This window comes from Papio anubis, chromosome 16 (genome assembly GCF_008728515.1).
Source record: "Papio anubis isolate 15944 chromosome 16, Panubis1.0, whole genome shotgun sequence".
Taxonomy (NCBI): domain Eukaryota; kingdom Metazoa; phylum Chordata; class Mammalia; order Primates; family Cercopithecidae; genus Papio; species Papio anubis.
Window position 1 is genome coordinate 21,382,818 of NC_044991.1, and position 22,170 is coordinate 21,404,987.

The 22,170-nt window shown below is 56.7% G+C and overlaps 1 protein-coding gene and 1 non-coding gene across 9 annotated transcripts in view; both read left to right on the forward strand.

The window, feature by feature from the left end:
* Window positions 1-20,829, forward strand: part of AP1B1 (adaptor related protein complex 1 subunit beta 1) — a 63,545-nt gene extending 42,716 nt beyond the window's left edge. For 3 of the 8 annotated variants that reach the window (XM_009217039.3, XM_009217043.4, XM_021921436.2), the window contains 10 exons: window positions 5,656-5,754; window positions 6,245-6,504; window positions 7,151-7,352; window positions 8,248-8,268; window positions 9,029-9,172; window positions 14,017-14,162; window positions 16,813-16,942; window positions 17,185-17,269; window positions 18,005-18,091; window positions 18,183-20,829. In XM_009217039.3, coding sequence (XP_009215303.1) covers window positions 5,656-5,754; window positions 6,245-6,504; window positions 7,151-7,352; window positions 8,248-8,268; window positions 9,029-9,172; window positions 14,017-14,162; window positions 16,813-16,942; window positions 17,185-17,269; window positions 18,005-18,091; window positions 18,183-18,523 — 1,515 coding nt within the window. In that variant the 3' untranslated portion in view covers window positions 18,524-20,829. The remainder of the gene's footprint in view (window positions 1-5,655; window positions 5,755-6,244; window positions 6,505-7,150; window positions 7,353-8,247; window positions 8,269-9,028; window positions 9,173-14,016; window positions 14,163-16,812; window positions 16,943-17,184; window positions 17,270-18,004; window positions 18,092-18,182) is intronic. The other 5 variants (XM_003905388.4, XM_009217041.3, XM_009217042.3 and 2 more) reach the window with 5 other exon arrangements.
* LOC116270905 lies at window positions 15,478-15,573 on the forward strand. Its single transcript, XR_004179209.1, has one exon. It is a non-coding gene; the product is annotated as a small nucleolar RNA SNORD125 (small nucleolar RNA).
* Window positions 20,830-22,170: the final 1,341 nt, after the last annotated feature.

Here is a 22,170-nt window from a genome sequence, read left to right on the forward strand (position 1 = left end):
TTGCCCTCTTCTTACCTCTGCTTTGTTTTTGCCGGTCCAATAGCTAACGGGTACCTCACTGTAGTTCTGTTTGCATTTCTGTTATGAATGAGCCTGAATGTCTGCCTTGTCATTTGTATTCCCTTTTCTCAGTTAACTGGGAACCGTGTTAGTCTGTTCGTGAGCACAGAAATTTTTGCTGCCCAACTGGGGCAGTGTAACCCCGCGGGTCCAAGTGTGGGACTTAATGAGAGATCCCAGAGTCCATACCCCTCCTCTGCCCTTTCCTGGCTCAGTAACTTTATGCTTATCCCTTTAACTCTGAGCCTCAGTTTCTTCATTTGTAAAATGAGAATCATTAGATCTTCCCTCATCCTCTTGCTACAAAAGTGAAATTAGGATGCTTGGTATAATGTCCTTAACACATGCCCAGCCCATAATAAACACTCATTCATGGTAGTGTTGGTTTGGGCCAAATTGGTTTCAAAAGCAAACTAGTCCAGGCCAAAAAGGGGAGCAACTGGTTCCAGTAGCCGGCAAGTGTGGGTAGCACGCTGCCTTCTGGGACTCCTGGCTGAGGGTGCTTGGATGGTGGCATTGAGCTATCTTCTGCCGTGGGTAGGCTCCCAAGAGTGGGAGCTGTAAGGAGTCAGCACTTCCAGGCTATGTCCTTACAGCACAATAACCCCCATGGAAAGAATTTTTCCCCTTCCCTCAGTAGTTCCAGCAAAAGTCCCAGGACCTATTTGCATTATCCTGAGCCAGGCACTGTGACTCTGGTTGGCGAGGTCTCTCAGGCACTGATCCCAGTCTGTGTGGACTGAAAGGGACAGAAAGAAGGGTGAGGCTCTGAAGGAAAGCCAGTGTTTCTGTTCCCAGAAGACAGAATAGATGCTGGGTGAGCAAAAACAACAGATGTCCATCCCAGAATCACAGTACTAATTCCCACCGTCACCCCCCCACCGCCACCTGCTTCCAGACTGCCTTTGCTTGCAATACCAGCCTCTTCCCGGTGTGTCAGAAGCAAAGCCTGCCTATGCTGGGTTCTGCTCCTGCAGGCAAGTCCTGCCTGGGATCACTGCGAGGATGTCCTGTAGGGCAGGGATCCCCAACCCCCCGGGCCACGGCGCAGTACCCGGTACTACCATGGCCTGTAAGGAACTGGGCTGCACAGCGGGAGATGAGTGGCAGGCAAGCAAGCATTACTGCCTCAGCTCCGCCTCCTGTCAGATCAGTGTCGGCATCAGATTCTCAAAGGAGCGCAAACCCTATTATGAACTGCACAGGTGAAGGATCTAGGTTGTGCGTTCCTTATGAGAACCTAATGCCTGATGATCTGAGGTGGAGCAATTTTATCCCAAAACCATCCCCCCACCCTCGTACCCCATGTGTGGAAAACTTGTCTTCCACAAAACTGGTCCCTGGTGCCACAAAGGCTGGGAACCGCTGCTGTAGGGGTGTGCTTCTGCCCCTGTCATAGAGTCAATCTTTTGCAGCTAAGCCTGCTAAAAAGCCAGGATGAGAGAAGCTGGACAGGGAGAGGTAAGCCAAGAGTCTGGTGGTGTGAATAGAAACAGAGCTCTGAAGTGTGAGATCCAGCCTCCTCCCTGTGGTGTGGCCTGGCGCACAGTTACGTGAACTCAGCAAAGCCACTTCCTTGTCTCCAGTGCAGTTATTGCAAAGACTGCTGGACATTGTGTGTAAAGTGCCCGCTCCAGCACTCAGTTTAATGGTAGCTGTGGGGGTGTGATGTAATTCAGTAGCCTGTTCACTTTGCATCTTTTGTTCACAACACAGTTCAAAGCTGTTTTAAGAATACTTGTTAGGGCCAGACGCGGTGGTTTACACCTGTAATCCCAGCACTTTGGGAGGCCGAGGCGGGTGGATCACTTGAGGTCTCGAGTTCGAGACCAGCCTGACCAAGATAGTGAAACCCCATCTCTATTAAAATACTGCGCGCCTGTAATCCCAGCTACTCAGGAGGCTGAGGCAGGAGAATCGCTTGAACCCAGGAGGCGGAGGTTGCGGTGAGCCGAGATCATGCAACTGCACTCCAGCCTGGGCAACAGACCAAGGCTCCATCTCAGAAAAAAGGAAAAAAAAGAAAACTTGTTAACTGGGTGCAGCAGCTCACTCCTGTAACCCCAGCACTTTGGGAGGCTGAGGCAGGAGGATCTTTTGAATCCAGGAGTTCGAGGCCAAGCTAGGAAACATAGTGAGACCTCATCTCTATAAAAAAAATTAGCCAAGGTATCACGCCTGTATCCCTAGCACTTTGGGAGGCCGAGAGCTGGGCTGGATCACAAGTGGTCGAGAACAGACCACAGGAAACTCACTCATTAAAATATAAAGGAATTAGCCGGGCGTAGGGCTTGTAGTCCAGAAGTACTCAGGAGGCTGAGTAGGAGAATGGCGGAACCAGGAGGCAGCATGGAGCTTGCAGTGAGCCGAGATCGCTGGGCCACTGCACTCCAGCCTGGGCGACAGCGCGAGACCTGGCCTCAAAAAAAAAAAAAAAAAAAAAAAAAAAAAAAATTAGCTGGTGTAGTGGCACCCACCTGTGGTCCGGTAGCCACTTGGGAGGCCTAGGTGGGCATCTTGAGCCCGGGAGGTTGAGGCGGCTGCAGGACAAGATCATACCAGTGCACTCCAGCCTGGGCAGTGCAGCTGACCCTTTGTCTCAAAAAAAAAAAAAAAAAAGAACACTTGTTGAGTGCTTGACTTATTTGGAGCTTTTTTTTTTTTTTTTTTTTTTTTTTGAGACGGAGTCCTTCCAGTCCCTCAGGCTGGGTGCAGTGGCTGACATCTCGGCTCACTGCCCACTCGGTTCACGGTATTCTCCCGCCTTCAGCTCCCAAGTGCTGGGACTACAGGCACTCTGCCACCGCGCTGCTTTTGTATTTTTAGTAGAGACGGGTTTCACCCATGTTAGCCAGATAGTCTCATCTTCTCTGACCTTGTGAGATCCAGTCTGGCCGCCTCCCAAAGTGCTGGGATTACAGGCTTGAGCCACTGCCAGCCGGCCTGGAGTTTTGTTTCTGTTTTGTTTTAGCTAACTTGACTCCTCACTGGCAGCCCAGGCTAGCCTTGGGAAACTCCTGGGCTCAAAGGATTCTGAATAGCTAGGGACTATGGGCCTGCACCACTGCACCAGGCTTGACAATTATGGAACTGGCTGTAATGCTGTCTTGTTGAATCTTCATCCTTGGCTCCTGCCAGGCCTCTCTAGCTATGGACAAGTAGACTAAAAGCCTTGGTCAGCAGCGTTGGGCGGTGGCCTGTGCCTGTAATCCCAGCACTTTGGGAGGCCAGGTGGTGGATTTGAGGTCAGGAGTTCGAGACCACCTGGCCAACATGGTGAAACTCCATTCCACTAAAACACACAAAAATTAGCCGGTGTGGTGTGGCGCAGCCTGTAATCCTAGCTGCCTGTGTGCTGAGGCAGGAAAGTCACTGAACCCCAGGGAGGCAGAGGCGTGGCGAGTTGATCACCCCACACTCCAGCTTAGGCAGGAAAGTGAGACTGCGTCACAAAAAAAAAAAAAAAAATCTTGGCCAGGGTGGTATATCAGCCCAGCCTGCATCTGGCCCTGTCCTGCCATCCCATTCTGTCTGGATAGCAGGAGTAATGGCATCATTTCAGGAAGGGAAACAACAGGCAGGCTGGCCAGCCTGAGGAGTGTCACAGAGGAAACCGGAATGGATTGTTGAGCCAGGGCCCTGGGCACCTGGCCAGACCACCCTCTGGCATACCTGAGGGTCTGACCGGAACCACAGCAGAGCTGACAGTGATGAATCATTCCAGGCATCCAGCTGACTGGGTTGGGGAGAACTTTTTCAAGAGTCCCTGTGTGATGGTAGTGGTGATAATGACTGTGATGATGACAGCTATTCCTTAGCAGAACATGCTTTTTTGTATCATTTTGTTTTGTTTTTGCTTTATTTGTTTTTGAGACAAAGTCTCACTCTTGTCCCCCATGCTGGAATGCAGTGGTGTGATCTCTGCTCACTGCAACCCTCCGGGCCTTGGGTTCGTTCAATTCTCCTGCCTCAGCCTCCCAAGTAGCTGGGACTACAGGCTTCACCATGCCTGGGCTAATTTTTGTATTTTTAGTAGGTACAGGGTTTCACCATGTTGGCCAGGCTGGTCTTGAACTCCCGACCTCAGGTGATCCGCCTGCCTCTGGCCTCCCAGCGCTGGGATTACAGGTGTGGAGTCACCACCGGCCGCTTTTCATTTGGTGGTCCTTATCAACTCTCCATTAACTCTGTGAGATTTAATGACTGTTTTATAGATTAGGAAACTGACTCAGAGAAGCTAAATGACTTGCCCAGGGTCACCCAGCTGAGAAGTCATAGAACTGGAGTTCAAATAAGGTGTGATCTGACTCCACCTCCAAGCAAACTGCCTTAAGTTGCCATTTTTAAAGCTCACAAGAATCCTGAAGTAGGCCACACCTCTCCTTTACAGATGGGGGTAAATGGCTTCCCATTGGCTACGCAGGCAGGGGCTAGAGTCTGGAAGCCAGATGCTGGGCTGCCTCCTGCCTCGGAAACAGCCAGCCTACTGCTCCTCTGCTGCAGGCCCACATGTAACCAAATTGCAAAGACTCCGCTTCGTCCCAGAATTGGAGGACCACATGCCCTCTGTTCCGCCTGCTGCTGTCAGCCTTCCCTATACAAGTGCCCTCCTACTGGGCAGGCGTCAGAGATGCCGCCAGCACGGCTGCTGCTGGGCTTCCTGCACTGCCACTCCTGCGCTCCTGCTGCAGACCTGTCCCTGGCACAGCCCATGGGCTCCCACTGCCCCCGACTCCAGGAGCCTCAGGCTGCCCCCTTGTCCTAGGACTAGCAAAAATGAGACCGTGACTAAGGAAGGATCATATGCAAAGACTTGTTCTCGCATAGATGTTTCTTCAGTCAGCAAGTATTTCTTAAGTGCCTGCTCTACACCAGGCACTAGATTGGGCAGTAATTAGTGACATGACAGTAAGCAAGACAGACGTCTCTCCAGCCCACAGGGAGCTCACTGCACAGGACAGCCAGCAACTGGTGGTGCTGTGAGGGGATGCAAGAGGCTGCAGAAGCATGGGGGGTCTGAAGGTGGGGTTGGCATGAGATCTGAAGGGTAAGGAGGTGTTGGCCAGGATGAGGGCAGCTTTGGGTATGTCCAGGTATGCAGCAGGGGCCAGTGGAGGGCCACCAGGAATGGTTCCCACCCTCTGGTAGAAACACAGGTTCTTGATGGCAGGCTCTGTGGGCCCTGCTGCCCCAGTCCCCTGGGACTCCATGGGACTGTCGCCACTTGTTGACAGGTAGTCCCAATAAGAAGCATACCAGCCACACGTGAGCTTCTCATAGTCCTGTGAAGTCTAGAGCTCCAACAGGTTTCTAGAACCCTAGGGCTGGGCAGCGGCCCCTGGCCTGCTTGGGTTTGCCGAATAGTCCAGTGCTCAGCTCCTTCCTGAGTGAGTGATGCCAAGGTCTGGCTGCTCAGCGGCACCAACACCTGTGGCGGCCCTTTGCGTGTGTGCCGTGACAGCCCCAAACCTAGAAGAGCTGTGCTTGGCTTCCAGGGACTTTGAACACCCTTTTCCTCTTCAAGCCTTTTTGGTCTCCCGCTGTCCCCATGTGAGGCCCACCTTCCTCCTCGCCACCGCTGTTCCCTCCCTCTAGGTCCAGCTGCAGCTGCTGACAGGCATCGTGAAACTCTTTCTGAAGAAGCCAACAGAGACCCAGGAGCTGGTGCAGCAGGTCCTCAGTTTGGCCACTCAGGTGGGTGCCCCAACCGCCCCACTGTGCCCAGCACAACCCTCACTCAAGCAGGGGAACTTTTGTCCCAGGACCTAGACCTGGAAGCCAGGCCCACTCCCGAGACAGGTATCCTGTGGGTGGGACTGGCTTCTAGCCCCAGAGTAACCCAAGCTCCCTGCCTTCAGGGAGTGAGGTCAAGTAGTGAAGTTGAGACAAACTAGACAGAGGAGGAGAGCCTGCGGAAGCCTGAGGGTGTGCGTTGGGGGCAGGAAGGGCAGGCCACAGTGGGCAGTTGGGAGTAGAGACAGGCACAGCCAGGCTGGAGTAGAGCACCATGGAGAATGAGCCCGGTGCCGGGGTATGGCCCTGTAGGTGGTGTAGGGGCAGGCTCATGGGAGTGCTGTCCCCATTGGCCAGCCCTGTGCCACACCTGGCTCATGGCTACAGGAAAACCTCCTCCCTTCTCACCTGGCTGCTCTAAGTTTCATGGGCTTCTCCTCACCCCCACAAGGACTCAGATAACCCAGACCTGCGGGACCGTGGCTACATCTACTGGCGCTTGCTTTCCACGGACCCGGTGGCAGCCAAGGAGGTGGTATTGGCTGAGAAGCCACTCATCTCTGAAGAGACGGACCTCATCGAGCCCACACTGCTGGACGAGCTTATCTGCTACATCGGCACACTGGCCTCTGTCTACCATAAGCCTCCCAGTGCCTTTGTGGAGGGGGGCCGGGGCGTCGTGCACAAGAGCCTACCACCCCGCACGGCCTCGTGAGTGAGACTGGCCAGTAGGCCTGAGCCTCCACACCTGCTTTCCCAGTTCAGTAGCACAGGCACTCAGGCCTGGTGTGTTGTCCCCTGGCAAGGCCTGAGTCTGAGGAAAACTAACAACCTTTTCTCAGCTATTTATTGTACATGAGGTATTTGCTAGATGACCTCATTCCATCCTAACAACAGCTCTGAGAGCAAATGTCCCCATTCTTCAGGTGGGAACAAGAGACAAGGCGAGCTTGAGGGACTGGTCCAGGATCTCACAACTAGCAGAGCTGGGACTCAGACCAGTTCTGTCTCATTCCAGAGCCCTGTCCGTGCCTCCTCCTCTGCTTTTCCCAGGTGGTTGGTGTGACCTGGTGGCACCATCCTAGGGCACTGGCTTCCAGTTTTCTCCTTGGCATGGGCTGAGTGCTAGAAGCAGGCGGCCCTCTCCCTTCACTCATCCTCACGGCGGGCCTGAAAGATGGACCTGCTGTGGGAATGGGGAAGCAGTGGGGCCGTGTGAACAGCCCTGTCGGGGACAGGGAGGAGACTCAGTGCCTGTCCTGGGGGAGGTGCCTGGAGGCTGGGGTCTCTTTGACCTTCCTGAGACATCCTGATGCCTCCGCCCTACTGACATTCTCTCCCTTCTGTGTCCCGGCAGGAGTGAGAGCGCAGAGAGCCCTGAGACAGCCCCTGCCGGAGCACCTCCTGGGGAGCAGCCAGATGTCATCCCCGCCCAGGGCGACCTGCTGGGTGACCTCCTTAACCTGGACCTCGGCCCCCCAGTGAGCGGCCCACCCCTGACCACCTCCTCAGTGCAGATGGGAGCTGTGGACCTTCTTGGCGGTGGCCTTGACAGCCTGGTATGTCATGGGTGCCCTCTGGATGATGTTGATAATGATCCTCAGAGGAGCAGTCACTGAACGCCCCTCCATGCCAGGCACCAGCTGAGTGCCTCAGGTACATTATATTGAGCTCTTACCATTTACCCTCGGAGGTGATTGTGTAGCTCCCTACTTATGATGAGAAAACCAAGGTTTAGAGAGGCCAGGCAGCCTTCCCTCCAAGGTCGCCCAGCCCCTGAGTGGCACACAGGATTCCACTCCCTTGTTGGACCTTCGAGTCCCAGGAGATCCTGGGCAGGGAGGCCCATCCTAGCCCTTGCCCTGATCCTGGCATCACAGTCACCTTTGCCCTGTTAGGCTAGGGTGTTCCTAGCTTTGAGGAATCAGACCTGTGTCCACTTAGCTTCATGCTGCCCCAGCTGGGAACAGAAGCCCAGCCAGGCCTATTTGAGAGGGCATGGGAGGCCGGGGAGAGAGGGGAATGGGAAGACAGTAGGGAAGGGAGTGGTGAGACTAATGTGGGTATCTCCCTGGGGCTTCCTCAGGCAACTGGCAGGGCCAGGTGCTGGGGGTGGCTGAACCTCTTTATTTGACTGTGCTTGACTCAGGTCCGCACGGTGGCAGCATGGGGGCAGGAGACTGGCGATCAGCGCTGCTAGGGTGAGGCAGGAAGGGCTGTGGTGCAGAACGGGTGCTGGGGTAGATGTGTGGGGTAGTGCCTTTCGTAGAGACAGGGTCTGGGCCTCTCATAGGCCCCGACACAGCCTCACACCACTCTCCTCTCGGATGGAGCTACTGTTAACTAATCTCCTCCCTCTTTTCCTTCTCTCTCTTGTTCCTCTGTCTTCCTTCCTGGCTTTTTCTCTCTGCATGTGGCTGCCTGTTCTCTTCACCTGCCTGCTTCTGCTTGGAGATGGGGGATGAGCCTGAAGGGGTATGGTTCAACCCTTGCGTCACCCAGCCTTCATCCTTGCTCCTCCCGAAAGCGCTGGCCCAGCATCCCAAGGGGCGGGTGATGTCAAAGCAGTCCCTGCCGGCTGAGCCCCTGCCTTGGTCCAGCGTCCTGGCAGTCTCTGTCTTGACCAGCTGGCATCTGGCTACCACTGGGCCCCATAGCCATGGATTCTTGCCCAGTCCTCACCACCCCATGACGCGTCACCTTGTCATCCCAGGGATTGCCAGCCCTCAGTCCCACAACCCCTCTCTAATGTCCTGGAGGGAGAGCACCCGTCTGCATAGCAGGTCTCCACCCAGCCGTGTGTCTTGGGACCTCCTTTTATCCATGGGCTGAGTGTCAATTTGGGAGTGTCCCCAGCCCTTTCCCAGAGGTTACTCCTAAGGCTCAAGGCTTACAGGGCACGGGAGGGCTCAGCCTTTCTACTCCACCCACCTCTCTGTGTCTTGTTTTTTTTTTTTTTTTTAGTAGAGACGGGGTTTCACCGTGTTAGCTAGGATGGTCTCGATCTCCTGACCTCGTGATCCGCCCGTCTCGGCCTCCCAAAGTGCTGGGATTACAGGCTTGAGCCACCGCGCCCAGCCTCTCTGTCTTGTTTCTGTAATTTAGAGTTGATATGGAGGCTGTCCTGCCCCCCACCCCCAGTGTATTCTAAAGAGCCAGGTGGCTCTACTCATTCCCAGCCCTTGATGTCCTTGCCTCTTGATGCCTGCCTCTGACTCTTTCCCTCCCTTTCCAGATTGGGGGCACCAATTTCGTGGCACCTCCAACAGCAGCAGTACCAGCCAGTCTTGGAGCACCCATCGGCAGTGGCCTGAGTGACCTCTTTGACCTAACCAGTGGCGTGGGCACCCTGTCAGGATCATATGTAGCCCCCAAAGCAGTAAGTCACTTGTCTTCTCTTTTGGCAGGAGCAGAGAGAAGTTATAGAGACTGGCATGTGGGCTCCTTTAAATGGCCTCGGCTGTGGAATTGGCTCAGGCCAGCGCTGATGAGGGAAGCTGGGGGCCACGGGGGCACCGAGGAAAAGGAGCTAAGTCAGGCTTGGTGGATGCCTAGGCAGGCTTTCCGGAGGAGTCGCAGGACCTCATTAGCTGAACAGAAGCGGGTAGGGGCTCCAGACCAAGGGAACAGCCTGTGGTAAGGCCTGGAGGGAAGGGAGACCCTGGCCTCTGTCAGGGAATCAGCAGAGGCCTGTCAGGTGGGAGCAGTAGTTCTCAGTGCCATCAGACCCAGCACCCCTTAGTCATCATCGACATTTTACATTGTCACTGTTCCTCTCCTTAAATGCAATTGGTGGGCTGTGTAACCTACCTACACACAGCATTCCAAAAATACTCAGATGCTTTCACTGCATGGAGGAGTCATAAAAGGAAGAGAATACAAGTGTATGTATCAATGTTATAAGCGTCTGGGCACGCCTGCCCACTCACCCCGGAAGATATGAAGTTGCCAGGTGTTTGCTGCAGGGCAAAGTCACTGTGACTGTGGCAGCCACAGTCTGGGTGTTTGTAGCCTGGACCCCATGAGTGGTTTGGCCAGTGGTGCCATTTGTTTCTGAAGTGGTCGCTGACTCCCACTAAGGTTCGGAGTAAGATAAACAACAGGCTTCCCTTGATTTTCCTGAGAATTGTGTTCCTGGAAGTCTCAGGATATGTTGAAACCATGCAGAAAATACTGGAAGGATGCAGGACAGTTGCTTGTTGTGGGGTGGTTGTCCCCATGGTAGGACGTCCAGCATCCCTGACTCCAGCCCACTATGTTATGCCACCTGAAGATACCCACTGTGCCACCTAGGGCACACCCCCAAGACTCCTGGCTAGACTAGGGATCAGCAAAGGAAGAAGCTGGCAAGGCTGGTGGGCCAGGCTGAGCGTTTCTTCTTGATCCTGGCACAGCCGGAGGCTTTGGAAAGTTTTAAGCAAAGATATGAACCAGTCTGATTTGCACTTGAGAAAGATGGCTGCGTGTGCAGGGAAGGGGTGGGGCAGAAGCACCGGCCCCAGGGGATTCTGCGGCAGGGAGGAAGAGTGCTGCGGCAGCTGGACCGTGAGGGCTCTTGTGGGTGGAAGCAGTGGCCAGACTTGAGAGCTCCCTGGGAGGGAGGAGCGGGGCTGAGGGAAGGATAGCTGAGTTCAGGGTGTGAGAACATGCGGGCTGGCACTGAGGAGAGCTCAGTGTGGGCCGTGTTGTCAGTGTCAAGGAAGTTGCCAGAGGGGACCAACCTGGCCTGATCCCCTCACCACACTCAGATCAGAAGTTGTGTTTGCCAGAGCCCCCCTCTCTCTTCTGAGGTCTCCGCTCCAAAACAGGATACAGTTGGGGGTCGGGGCAGTGACAGCTCTGTCATGACTAGGGAGCCATGAGCCCCCACCTCCCTACCCCCTGAGCTGGCTTTCCCCACCATATGCCAGCTGCACCTGCAGTGGTGGTGACTGGAGGCCCTGGCAGGGTCTGGGCACTGAGAGGTCCACAGCAGATAGCAGCTCTGACACTAGTAGCCACACACTTCCTTGCAGGGATGGCACAGCATTCCACAGCCACCGCCAGCACGTCCTCCTCCCAGCAGCCCTTTGTGGCTCTTCCTCCTATTTCATGGTTGAGAAATCCAAGTGCTTTTGCCTAAGGTCACATAGCTGGTGACAGAGTCTGGAAGTGAAAGCAAGTGACACTAAAGCCTCTGCTCCAGACCCCTACATGATGGTGGCCCCACAGAGCGTGAGAACAACCTGTGCCCCTGCCTTCATGCGTGGGGTGTCAGGGCCAGCAGGGCCAAGGGAACGTAGGATCGTGGCATAGCGTACAGCATGTGCAGTTGACTTACTACCTGGATTGGCTGCACCAAGGCATGAGGCCAGAAGCCCAATATCACAGGCACACAAAGCAGGACTAAGGGACAGAGAACAGCAAAGACTCCTATAACCCTGTGCGTGCCAGCCTTTGCCAGGCACTGCAGAGCTGCCAGGAAAAGAAAGCCTGGAGCTGGCACTAGGCTTGTGAGTTCATCATATATTTATTTATTTATTTATTTATATATTTATTTATGTATTTATTTATTTATATATTTTTTCAAGACAGAGTTTTGCTCTTGTCACCCAGGCAGGAGTGCAATGGTGCAATCTCAGCTCACTGCAACCTCTGCCTCCGGGGTTCAAGTGATTCTCCTGCCTCAGCCTCCCGAGTAACTGGGATTACAGGTGCCCGCCACCATGCCTGGCTAAGTTTTTGTATTTTTAGTAGAGACGAGGTTTCACCCTGTTGGCCAGGCTGGTCTTGAACTCCTGACCTCAGGTGATCCACCTGCCTTGGCCTCCCGAAGTGCTGGGATTACAGGTGTGAGCCACGGTGCCCAGCCATGTGTTTGTCTTACCAGTGTTATCCCTGCTTTGTCTTCCTGAAGGGTCAGATGAGTGTATCCAGCAGAGCATGCTGGAAAGGAGAGGGGAGGGGATCTCCTAGTCAGGAGTCATCAGGCCAGGCTACCTGGAGGAGGAGTTTTTCTGCCCCGGGCAGGACTTTCCCCACTGCCTCAGTCATGGGAGGGTTCTAGGGTGTGGGTGCCCTCTCCCTTCAGAATCAGTTGGTAGGTATCCACATCTTCCTAACAGTGCTGTGGCCACCTGGAATTGTTCATTCCTCACGCATTTCCACACCCTGCCTAGGGGGTTAAAGACATTGGCCAGGTCAGGCGCGGTGGCTCATGCCTGTAATCCCAGCACTTTAGGAGGCTGAGGTGGGCAGATCACGAGGTCAGGAGATCGAGACCATCCTGGCTAACACGGTGAAACCCCATCTCTACTAAAAATGCAAAAATTAGCCGGGCGTGATGGCAGGTGCCTGTAGTCCCAGGTACTGGGGAGGCTGAGGCAGGTGAATCGCGTGAACCCGGCAGGCGGAGCTTGCAGTGAGCCAAGATGGTACCACTGCACTCCAGCCTGGGTGACAGAGCGAGACTCTGTCTCAAAAAAAAAAAAAAAAAGACTTTGGCCAACCCTGCTGGTCTAAGGGAATGAGGCTGTCTGTGTATAAGAACTTTTGAGTTCCTCACCATTTGGCTCAGCTGGTGGTGACAGTTCATTGGTTCATCCAGTAAAGACTGAAGATTGTTCTGTTAGGACCTGTGTGAGACACCATGAACCCACAGTGACCAAGAGCAGTGCGATCCCCATCCCCAGCCATGGGCGACTGAGAGAGGGCCAGGGGAAAGGAGGCCTGACAGGGGCCCCGGGGTAGTCATCCATGAGGGAGCCATGCCCCCAGTCAGGTCCAGCTGGCCTCTGTGTACTCTCTCAGCCACCGTGGCACAGCTGAGAACCAAAGCAGGGTACTTTCTGTCCTCACAGATCTGTCCAGGGGGCACAAAGAGTGCTCAGGGTTAACCGAGCAGGATTGGGGTGGGGAGGCGCTTTCAAAGCAGAGGGAACAGCCGGTGTGAGGTCCCAGGGGCAGGGGCAAGGGCAAGCCTGGGGAGCAGATGGGCACCAGGCTGTGGAGGCCAAGGCCCGAGGATGCCACTGCAGGATTGGAAGGGGTTTCTTAGGGTGCCATGATCAGATCTGCATGTCACAAGATAACGTCAGCTGCTGTGGAAAGGGGGAGAGGGTGGAAATGGGGCGCCACCTGGCAGCTGCTGTCTCACCTGGGGAAATCTGGTGGCAGCTTAGATGCTGGTGGCACCTCTGGAGATGAAGAGAAATGGAGGCCCTGGAGGAAGATGTAGGAGGTGGCCTCCACAGGGCTTGGGTTGCGTGACTGCCGCGAGGGGTTTAGGGTGGGGCGGGGGCGCTGTGCCTGATGTTTCTGTGGTTTCTGGCACTGGCAACCTGAGAGACAGTGGGACGTTTGTTGGCACTGAGTGCACTTGCAGAAGCTGTCAGTGGGGTCTAAGCCTTTTGACCTCAAGGGGCCCGTGAGCTGTCCGTGGGAGAGTAACCGCCTGAGAGGCGTTTGTGAGTCCACAGGATGCCACTGGCGGATGTCTTCCATGGCAGGGCTCTAACTCATGCTGTTTGCTCAGCAAACACTCCCCGAACGCTGGTTTCACACCAGGCTCTGAGCCAAAGGTGGTAAAGACAGAAAAACAGAGCCTTTCCCTCAGCAAGCTCTCTGAGTACAGGGGAGACAGACACAAGGTCATATTTATCTGCCATAACATCACTGGGGCGAGGGAACCTGGGGGCAGGGTTCCAGGAGGAGGTGGTTCTTGAGCTGAGACTCGAATGACAAGGGCAGCCAAGCATCGGAAGGCCTGCCAGGCAAGGGGTCCTCTTAGGTACTGTCCTTGGTCAGACCAGTTGCTGCAGCTGAAGGCCAGCCCTGCCTCCTGCAAGGGAGGACAGGCGGTGACAGCCAGGAAGGCCCAGGCTCTGGCTGAGGCCCAGGATGCCATTGGGCACTGAGCTCTGTCCTTAGCTCATGGCATCCCTTAGCCCTACTTCCCAAGTGATGCCTCCATTGCCCTCTGAGGACTCAACATCAGCCCTGGAGCCGAAGCACCTCCCCAGCCCGAGCTGCTCCAAGAGGCAGCCACATCGTGGCCATGACCCTAGGTGGGACATGGGATTGTTCTGTTCCCAATACGTATCTGGTCATCCCCTAGCAGTAAAGGTTGGGGTGCTGGATCTGGGAGGCCCCTGCAGGAGAGAGAGAGAAAAAGCACCGTCAGGTAGGCTGTTGAGTTTGGGCTGGGGGAAGAGGCACCCACCCGCTGCACCCTTTTCCCTGCAGGTCTGGCTCCCAGCCATGAAGGCCAAGGGGCTGGAGATCTCGGGCACCTTCACCCGCCAGGTGGGCTCCATCTCCATGGACCTGCAGCTGACCAACAAGGCCTTGCAGGTCATGACCGACTTTGCCATCCAGTTCAACCGCAACAGGTGAGCTCCCTGAGGCCAACTCCCCTCTCAAGGGGAGGCTTGTGAGAGAATCCAACTTGGAATCTGTTCTGGGGACTGCAGGCAGCGGTGGGGCCGCGCGGGGGAGGGCAGTGGCCCTTTTCTGGAGGATGTTCCCCACCACCCCTCGGGCCAAAACTCCCTGAAGCACTGGGTTTTGTTCGTTTCTTTTCTTTTGGAGATAGTCTCACTCTGTCACACAGGCTGGAGTGCAGTGGTGCCGTCTCGGCTCACTGCGGCCTCCACCTCCCAGGTTCAAGCAGTTCTCCTGCCTCAGCCTCCCGAGTAGCTGGGATTACAGGTGCCTGCCACCATGCCTGGCTAATTTTTTTTTTTTTTTTTGAGACGGAGTCTCGCTCTGTCGCCCAGGCTGGAGTGCAGTGGCGCGATCTCGGCTCACTGCAAGCTCCGCCTCCCGGGTTCACGCCATTCTCCTGCCTCAGCCTCCCGAGTAGCTGGGACTACAGGCGCCCACAACCGCGCCCGGCTAATTTTTTGTATTTTTAGTAGAGACGGGGTTTCACCGTGGTCTCGATCTCCTGACCTTGTGATCCGCCCGCCTCGGCCTCCCAAAGTGCTGGGATTACAGGCGTGAGCCACCGCGCCCGGCCGCCTGGCTAATTTTTTGTATTTTTAGTAGAGATGGGGTTTCACCATGTTGCCCAGGCTGGTCTCGAACTCCTGAGCTCAGGCAATCTGCCCACCTCGACCTCCCAAAGTGCTGGGGTTATAGGTGTGAGCCCCCGTGCTCAGCCAAGCAGTGGGATTTCTACCCCCAAGTAGAATATGGACTCCAAAGTACCAGGCAGAGTGGGGAGGGATGTCTTTCGTTTTCGTTTTTTTTTTTTTTTTTTTTTTTGAGATGGCCTCAGTGTATTTATTGCCCAGGCTGGTCTTGAACCCTTGGGCTCAAGCGATCCTCCTGCCTCAGCCTCCTGGGTCACTGGGACTACAGGTGCACGATACCACACCTGGCCCCCCTTATTTTTGCCTCCACTGTCCAAAGGAGTGTTTTACAGACAGAAACCCCCTGCTCCAGCTGAGGAGCCCACCTCTGGCAAACACCCCACATAGGAGGGGCCTGTCTTAGGGACCAGCTCTTAGAAGGCTGGTGGGGAGTGGGCCTGTCTGCCAGCCTCCCCATTGTGGCAGAGGATTAAAGTATCAGATGGGGCCTTTGGGAGCGGTAGCTGCTCCAGGCCCCTCCCCACCGGGTCCCCTACACTGGGTGTCAGTGGGAAGGTTGCCTGTCTGGCACCGTCATGGACCTGGCCGGTGAAGCTAGGGCTCCCTGGGGACCCCTGGCAGCCCCTCCTGATGATTCTTCTTCCTGAGCATGCTCATGATGAGCAAACTGAGCCTCTAAGAAGTTGACTGAAGGGGCTGCTTCCCCAGGGAAGCCTGGAGGCCAGTAGGTCCTGACCCTTGGGCAGACCGGGACTGGGGGTGACTCTGCCACTTACCCTCATGTGACCCTGGAGGTCACAGAAGTGCACCAGACTCCTAGAGGTGGTTCCAATGGTTGCCTCTAGCAAACTTATTGTATGCCGAATGCTTCCTGGGCACCAGGCCCTGTGCCACCGGCTTTGGGAGTATTGTCTCGCTTGAGGTACTTGATGGCCCAGCAAAGTCACTGCCATCACCCCTTTTTAGTAGGTAATGACACCTGGGCTCCTTGGACAGCTCACACAGCAGGCAGTAGTGGATCTCCCAGGAAATCCTGGTGTGCTGAGCCACCAAGCGGGCCTGGGGTTCCCCAAATGGTCTCCCTCTGTGTCCCAGGCAGGCTGATGGCTTCTTGGGCAGAGCATAGGCTGGGGTCAGACAGCTCAAACTCTGATTCTCAGCAGTGCCGGTCACCCTCTGGGGTCTGACACAAGCCTGTTCCTCCCTGAGACGGTGTCCTCATCTAGAGGATGGGAAGAGGTGTACCTGGCCCTGTTTTTATGAGGCTGGGAATGCATGTAATATCGAATCTGTAGCCCGGGTATACTGAGCCCTCGGTTTGTTCCCCCAGTCCCATGCCCTGTGACTTATCTTCCAAGAGCCTGCGGCTGGCGTGGCTCACACCCAGGAGGATCTTCCCAATTTGCCATTGTGCTGCTTTGCAGAGAAGCAGGGCTTTCCTGACTCTCTCTGTGGCCACTGTGTGTCCTGGCCATTTCTGGCCAAGAGAGTAAAATCTAGCATCTTGCTTGGGATGGTCAGATCCCTTCTGGGAGTTGAGGATTGGCAACAAAGACTTGGGCAGTCCCAGAGTTTTCAAGGTAGAAGCAGCTTATACTCCAGGCCCCTGGCATTAGACAGAGCTTCTTGAGGGCAGGACAGGGCAAGGCCTGCTTACCTGGGCCCACCAGTGCCTGGCCCAGAGGAAAAGAACAGAGCTGGGCTTTAGGCCTGCAGCCAGGCTGGGGCAGAGCAGCTGGCCTGGGGCTCTTTCTTTCTGTCCACATGGTCATCTGGGGGAGGGAGACCAGGAGCCCATCCTGTCCAGGGTCCAGAGCATGGGTAGGCTGGTACTGGGAGAGGCTCCCTGCCAACCACAGCCCCAGCTCCCGAGCCGGAGGAGCTCACCTGTCCCGCATCAGCACCTGCTCCCCCTGCCATGCCTGTGGGGCTTCTCTCTCCCCAGCTTTGGCCTGGCCCCCGCCGCCCCCCTCCAGGTCCACGCGCCACTCAGCCCCAACCAGACAGTGGAGATCTCCCTGCCTCTCAGCACGGTGGGTTCGGTCATGAAGATGGAGCCTCTGAACAACCTCCAGGTGGGTTCTGGGGAGGGCAGGCACCCCAGTCCTTACCCACCCACCAGCTGGGCCCCACTGGGGTCAGCAGTGGGTTGTGTCTGCAGAGTTGCTGTTAGCTGTTGGGGAGGCCCAGTCAGGGAACAAAGGGGTATGTTTACCAGGGAAGGCCCTGGGAGAGAATCTGCTCAGCGATGCCCTTCCTGGGGCCTCAGAGGTAGCATCAAGCCCCAGAGACTGACTGGGGACCCCCTTGTGCCTAGGTGGCTGTGAAGAACAATATCGATGTCTTCTACTTCAGCACCTTGTACCCACTGCACATACTCTTTGTGGAGGATGGGAAGATGGGTGAGTCATGAGGGAGCCCTCTGGGGTGCCTGAAATGGGGCTGTGGCTTGGGAACCTGGCCAAGGTAGTGCCTTTACCAAGGCTCGGATGGACTGCCTTGCCCGCAAATGGAGTCAGGGAGTCGCTGCCTCCCTGCAGGCCTGGAGTGAGGGGTATACCCAGGACCCCCAGGCCTTAGTGGCCCGTTCTGGTCTGGCAGGTGGGCTGTGCCACATGGAACTCACCCCACTCCCAGGCTCTCCTGCTCGCTCCTCAGCCTTGTCCCACAGGCTACAGAGAGCCCAGGTCATGCCCCACGCCTGGTAACCCCCCGCTCTGTGTCCTTGCTGGAACCCCCAAGAAGGGTGTTCATCACAGCACACAGATGGCCTGCACCCGGCCCCTGGCTGCATGGAGCCCTTGGCCCATGTCATCTCTTGCTTGCCACAGAAGCCCTGCATGGGAGGCTGTGACTTACAAGCAGGCTGCTCACCGAGGAGGAGGAAGGTGTGTGGGGGTGGGGAGGGGAGATTTGAGGCCTGGAGGCAGGAAACCAGGGTCATTTGGAAGAAGCACTGGGGCCTCCGTCACAGAGCGGAGGGTGTGCTCAGGGAAGCAGGAGGGCTGTGCGGCAGCTAGTGCCTGTCGTCAGCTTTCAGGTGGCACAGTAAAGGCCAGACCCATTTCCTGCTGAGCTACAGAGAGCCCACAGGTTTATGAGGGGCCCCCCTCTCATCCCCCCTGCTCACCCTGCAGACCGGCAGATGTTCCTGGCCACGTGGAAGGATATTCCCAATGAGAATGAGGCCCAGTTCCAGATCAGAGACTGCCCCCTCAATGCAGGTGAGGACTCCGAGCACATGACCCCAGCCCCTCGCCTGTACCCAGGCCCCGCACTGACTGGGGCCTCCCACTGCCATGTGTGACCCCACAGAGGCTGCGAGCAGCAAGTTGCAGAGCAGCAACATCTTCACTGTCGCCAAGAGGAACGTGGAGGGCCAGGACATGCTCTACCAGTCCCTGAAGCTGACCAACGGCATCTGGGTGCTGGCGGAGCTGCGGATCCAGCCGGGCAACCCCAGCTGCACGGTGAGAGCCCCGGCACCCACCCTGCGGCCTTGGAGCCTCCCCTTCGTCCCATGCCAGGGGGTGGTTCTGGTGGAGGACGCCGTCCAAGCATCCCTTCAAGCCTGGCTTGAACCAGAATCAGTTCGGTCCCTGAAAAGGACCTTTCTAGAAAGCTTCCACATCCACCCCGTCAGGTTACCCAGATAAGACACCAGTTGGGTCTCAGAACAGTGAGTTGGACTAGAAGATTGTGTAAAATTGGGCCCTGTGAGGTGGTGAAGTTGGTTTGGCACCCCTGACTGGGAAGTGGCATTGCTAAGCATAGGCCCTAGCCCTGTCCTGTGAGTGCCTGCATGCCCAGCTGGGAGGACGTTGGTTCCTAGGAGCCCGAACTTCCCAGCCTTTGAGGTAGACCTGTCAGGGGATGGCTTCCCTGGGGCACATAGTTGTCCTGGAGGTCTGCGCCACTGTTCCAGGGCCCTGGACAGCCCCAAGCTCTGCTTCTCCCCCGCACCCCTGAGTCTCTGGCAGGCATGGCCCTCCAGACACTGCGCCTCCTGGGCCCTGCTGCCAGTGCTGGTCGGTGGGGGGCTGTGGCGTGGCTTCGGTGGTGGTAACTTCCGTCTCCCTGTGTTTGGTTGCTGCATGTCACCTTCCCTGCTGGTGCCCGTGGTGCAGGACTTAGAGGTTAGCAGATCGCTTTCTCTTTCTCCATCCACCCTCCCCAGCCTTGTCTCCTGTCCTGGCCCCCATGCACCCCATGTCTCCTGTCTGCACTCATCTCTTGGCCTCACCTCACCTGGCAGGCTGTAGCCAGGTGGCCCTGATTGAGGTGCTGACACCCCACTTCCACACATTCACAGTGTGCACAGAGCCCTTCCTAGGACCTGGACGGCCCGTGGGCTGCTGCTGACCTGCGGAACTCCATTGTTCCCACTTCCTAACTGTGCCCTGTGGAACCAGTGCTTTAGAGTGGGTGGGTGGGGGCTCCTCTCTCCTCTGCCTGTGATCTCAATCTCAGGCCCCAGAGTGGAGGCAAAGTCTCTACCGTGCCTGCTTCCTACGTAGGAAACCAGGAATGAGCCCAGCACCCCTCCAGGCTCCCTCCCAGCCCTCCCACACCGCCTCAGGATTTTCTGTCAGGCTTCAGTCCTGAGGACCCCAGACCTCCAGGGACTCTGGGGGGCTGGGCAGCCCTCAGGGTGGGGGCCTCCGGCTCGTGACTCACACTGCTTGCCAGCAGGGCTCTGGGGACTGGGCTGACAGCAGGTGTGTGGGCTGCAAGTATATTTGGTCCACACCCGGCTGGCTGCGATGGCCGCCCCCTCCACTTTACCTCACATCTGTGCCAGGCGCAGCTGCCACCGGGCTGTGTGCACGCCACGCTATCCCATTGGTTCCTGCTCTCTTCCCCACCCCTTTCCTTCCTGAGACGAACTCCAGGGATGAGTGCTCTCTCCCCGACCCCTCTCTCCCCTGCAGCTGTCCCTGAAGTGTCGAGCGCCAGAGGTGTCTCAGCATGTGTACCAGGCCTACGAGACCATCCTCAAGAACTGAGGCCCCGGCCAGCGCCCACCCCAGCCTTCTGCCCGCCCCATCGAGGAGGCCCCTGGGGGTGGCAGTACATCTTCCTCCTCGCAGGAGGGACCAGGCAGGGCTCCTGGCCACCCCGTGGGCTCTGTGGTCCTGATGGCAGCACCCGATCCCTGGGGTAGAGTACCACCCCCTCCTGGGGTGAGAGCGCAGTGCACTCCCGTGCTCCGGGACACCCCTGCTCCTGTGGCTGTGACGTGGGGTTAGGTGAGGAAGGGACCAAAGGAAACAGAGCCAGAGCAGCCACAGAAGCTGTGCCTGAATGGTGAGCATGGAGCTTGCCCCTCTGGCTCACAGCCCCGGCAGCCCCTGGCTCCTTGGAATCTCGGGTTGGTGTTAAAGGGCCCCCCACTGCCACCTCTCACGGGATGGACCCTGCCAACCTGGCCTGGGTGTGCAGGTAGGGGTCCCTTTGGTACCAGGAGAGCTGCTTGCTTAAGGTCTGGGGCTCAAGGAGCTGTAGGTGCCAGCAAAGGGGCAGAGCTGGGTTTGGAGGAGCCCAGGGCCTGCACTGCCCCCTTGCAGCCACCTGGCTTGTGCCCTGCAGCTGTGCCAGTTGGGCCACGGCCTCCCGAGTGCTGACCCGTATGGTCAAGACCAGGCAGAAGCTCCCAGAGCCCCTGTCTTGGGCTCCCACCCCACTGGCAGCTGCACTGTCCCCCACTCCCCACTTCTGCCCCAAGGATGGTCTGTGATACATTCCTCAGTGTCACCTCTGAGCCCAGGCCTCCTGCAACAGAGACCAGGCCGAGGGATGCGGCTGGGCGAGTGGGTGTGCCTCCTGTTTGGGTTTCTTTGGGGTTTCTCTGTAGTGTCTGCTGCCCTCCTCCTGGCCTCCCAGGTTTCAGTTGTGTCTGACAGAGCATTAGGTTTTCCTGTTACTGCTGTTTAATAATAAAGAAAGATTCGGCTTTTGGCAATCATGGACACTTTTTTCCCCTCCACCAAATGTCAGGATTGAAAGCTGCCTCCATGTGGTTGGGGATGGTTTTCTGACCCTACAGTAACTAGATCTAATATATATCATCAGAAAATATATATTGTATGTTTACTCTTATTTTCAGAAAGAGAAAGTGAATAAAAATGATGACATCAAGTGTGTCCCCAGCCAGTGTGTCAGGCCCACGGCTCTTCTGGGCAGGAGTCCCGGGCTGCAGGGACCCCAGGGTCAAAGGCTCCCGTGGTGTGTGCGGCAGCATTCTGAGGACAGCACCTTCCCTCCATCCTATCCTTGGCAAATTGACTGCTGCAGCCTGCTGTCCCTGGCCCCTCTCCTGCCATTGATCCCACCTCCCCCGGAGCTGACGCTGTCTCACCTTGTGATGCTGGCCAGAAGGCTGGGCTCCCCTTGTGGTTTTCCCCAGCTCCCTGTCATCTGGGAGGCTCCGGGGGGCGTGGGAAATCCCCTGATCGGGGCGGTGGCGGGAGAGGGCATGGGCGTGTGGACAAGGCCAGCCGCCACTGAGGACACCTTGTATGGCCCCAATCCTGGCACTGGCCTAGCTCCCAGGTAAGGGTGGCCAGACCCTAGGCAGGGCTTCATCAGCTGAGCTGCCTCCTGGCTGGTGGGCCTCGGCCTGCTTCTGAGGGAGGAGCAGCCCAGGTTCCCCTCAGCCTGTTTCAGCCCCAGCCGCTCCCTCGTATTCTGTCTGTACTTAGCTCCCCACACACTGCCCACCTCACACACACCGCTGCCTTCCTGGCTGCCGGGAACTGGGCGAGACAGCCTGCCCTCTTACAGGGCATCACAGGAGCATCTGGCCCTCCACTGCCCCACCTTTGTCCTCTGTGGTGTCACTGTGCTGCCCTGGGGACCCCAGGGTCAAGGGCTTGAGCTGCATGCCCAGCTGTGGCCCCTCCACAGAGTCCAGAACCAACCAAGGTCCTTGACTGCACAACCCTGGTTCTTGCCTCGCCTGAGAGTCTCTGCCCAAATGCAGCTGGAGTCCTTGCCCTGCCATGGAACTAGAGGTTGGTGAACCCTTAATGAGAGGGACTGTCACCCTGCTGTGTCGCCTGCCGCCTCTGAGCTCAACACCTGGGAACACTGCCTGGGAAGCAGCTGCACGGGCCGCCACACCCATGGCCTGCCAGCTCAGCCATTCAGGGGGCTCAGCACTTCACCTCCCCACCCCTCCATCGCAAGGTCTGAAGAGGGCAAGTGTGGGATTGCTGTCCTCACTGGAGGCCCAGGACAAGCCACCTGGGTGAGGAGAGCTGGCGAGAAAGGAGAACCATCCCTAGACACCTGTGTTTGAATG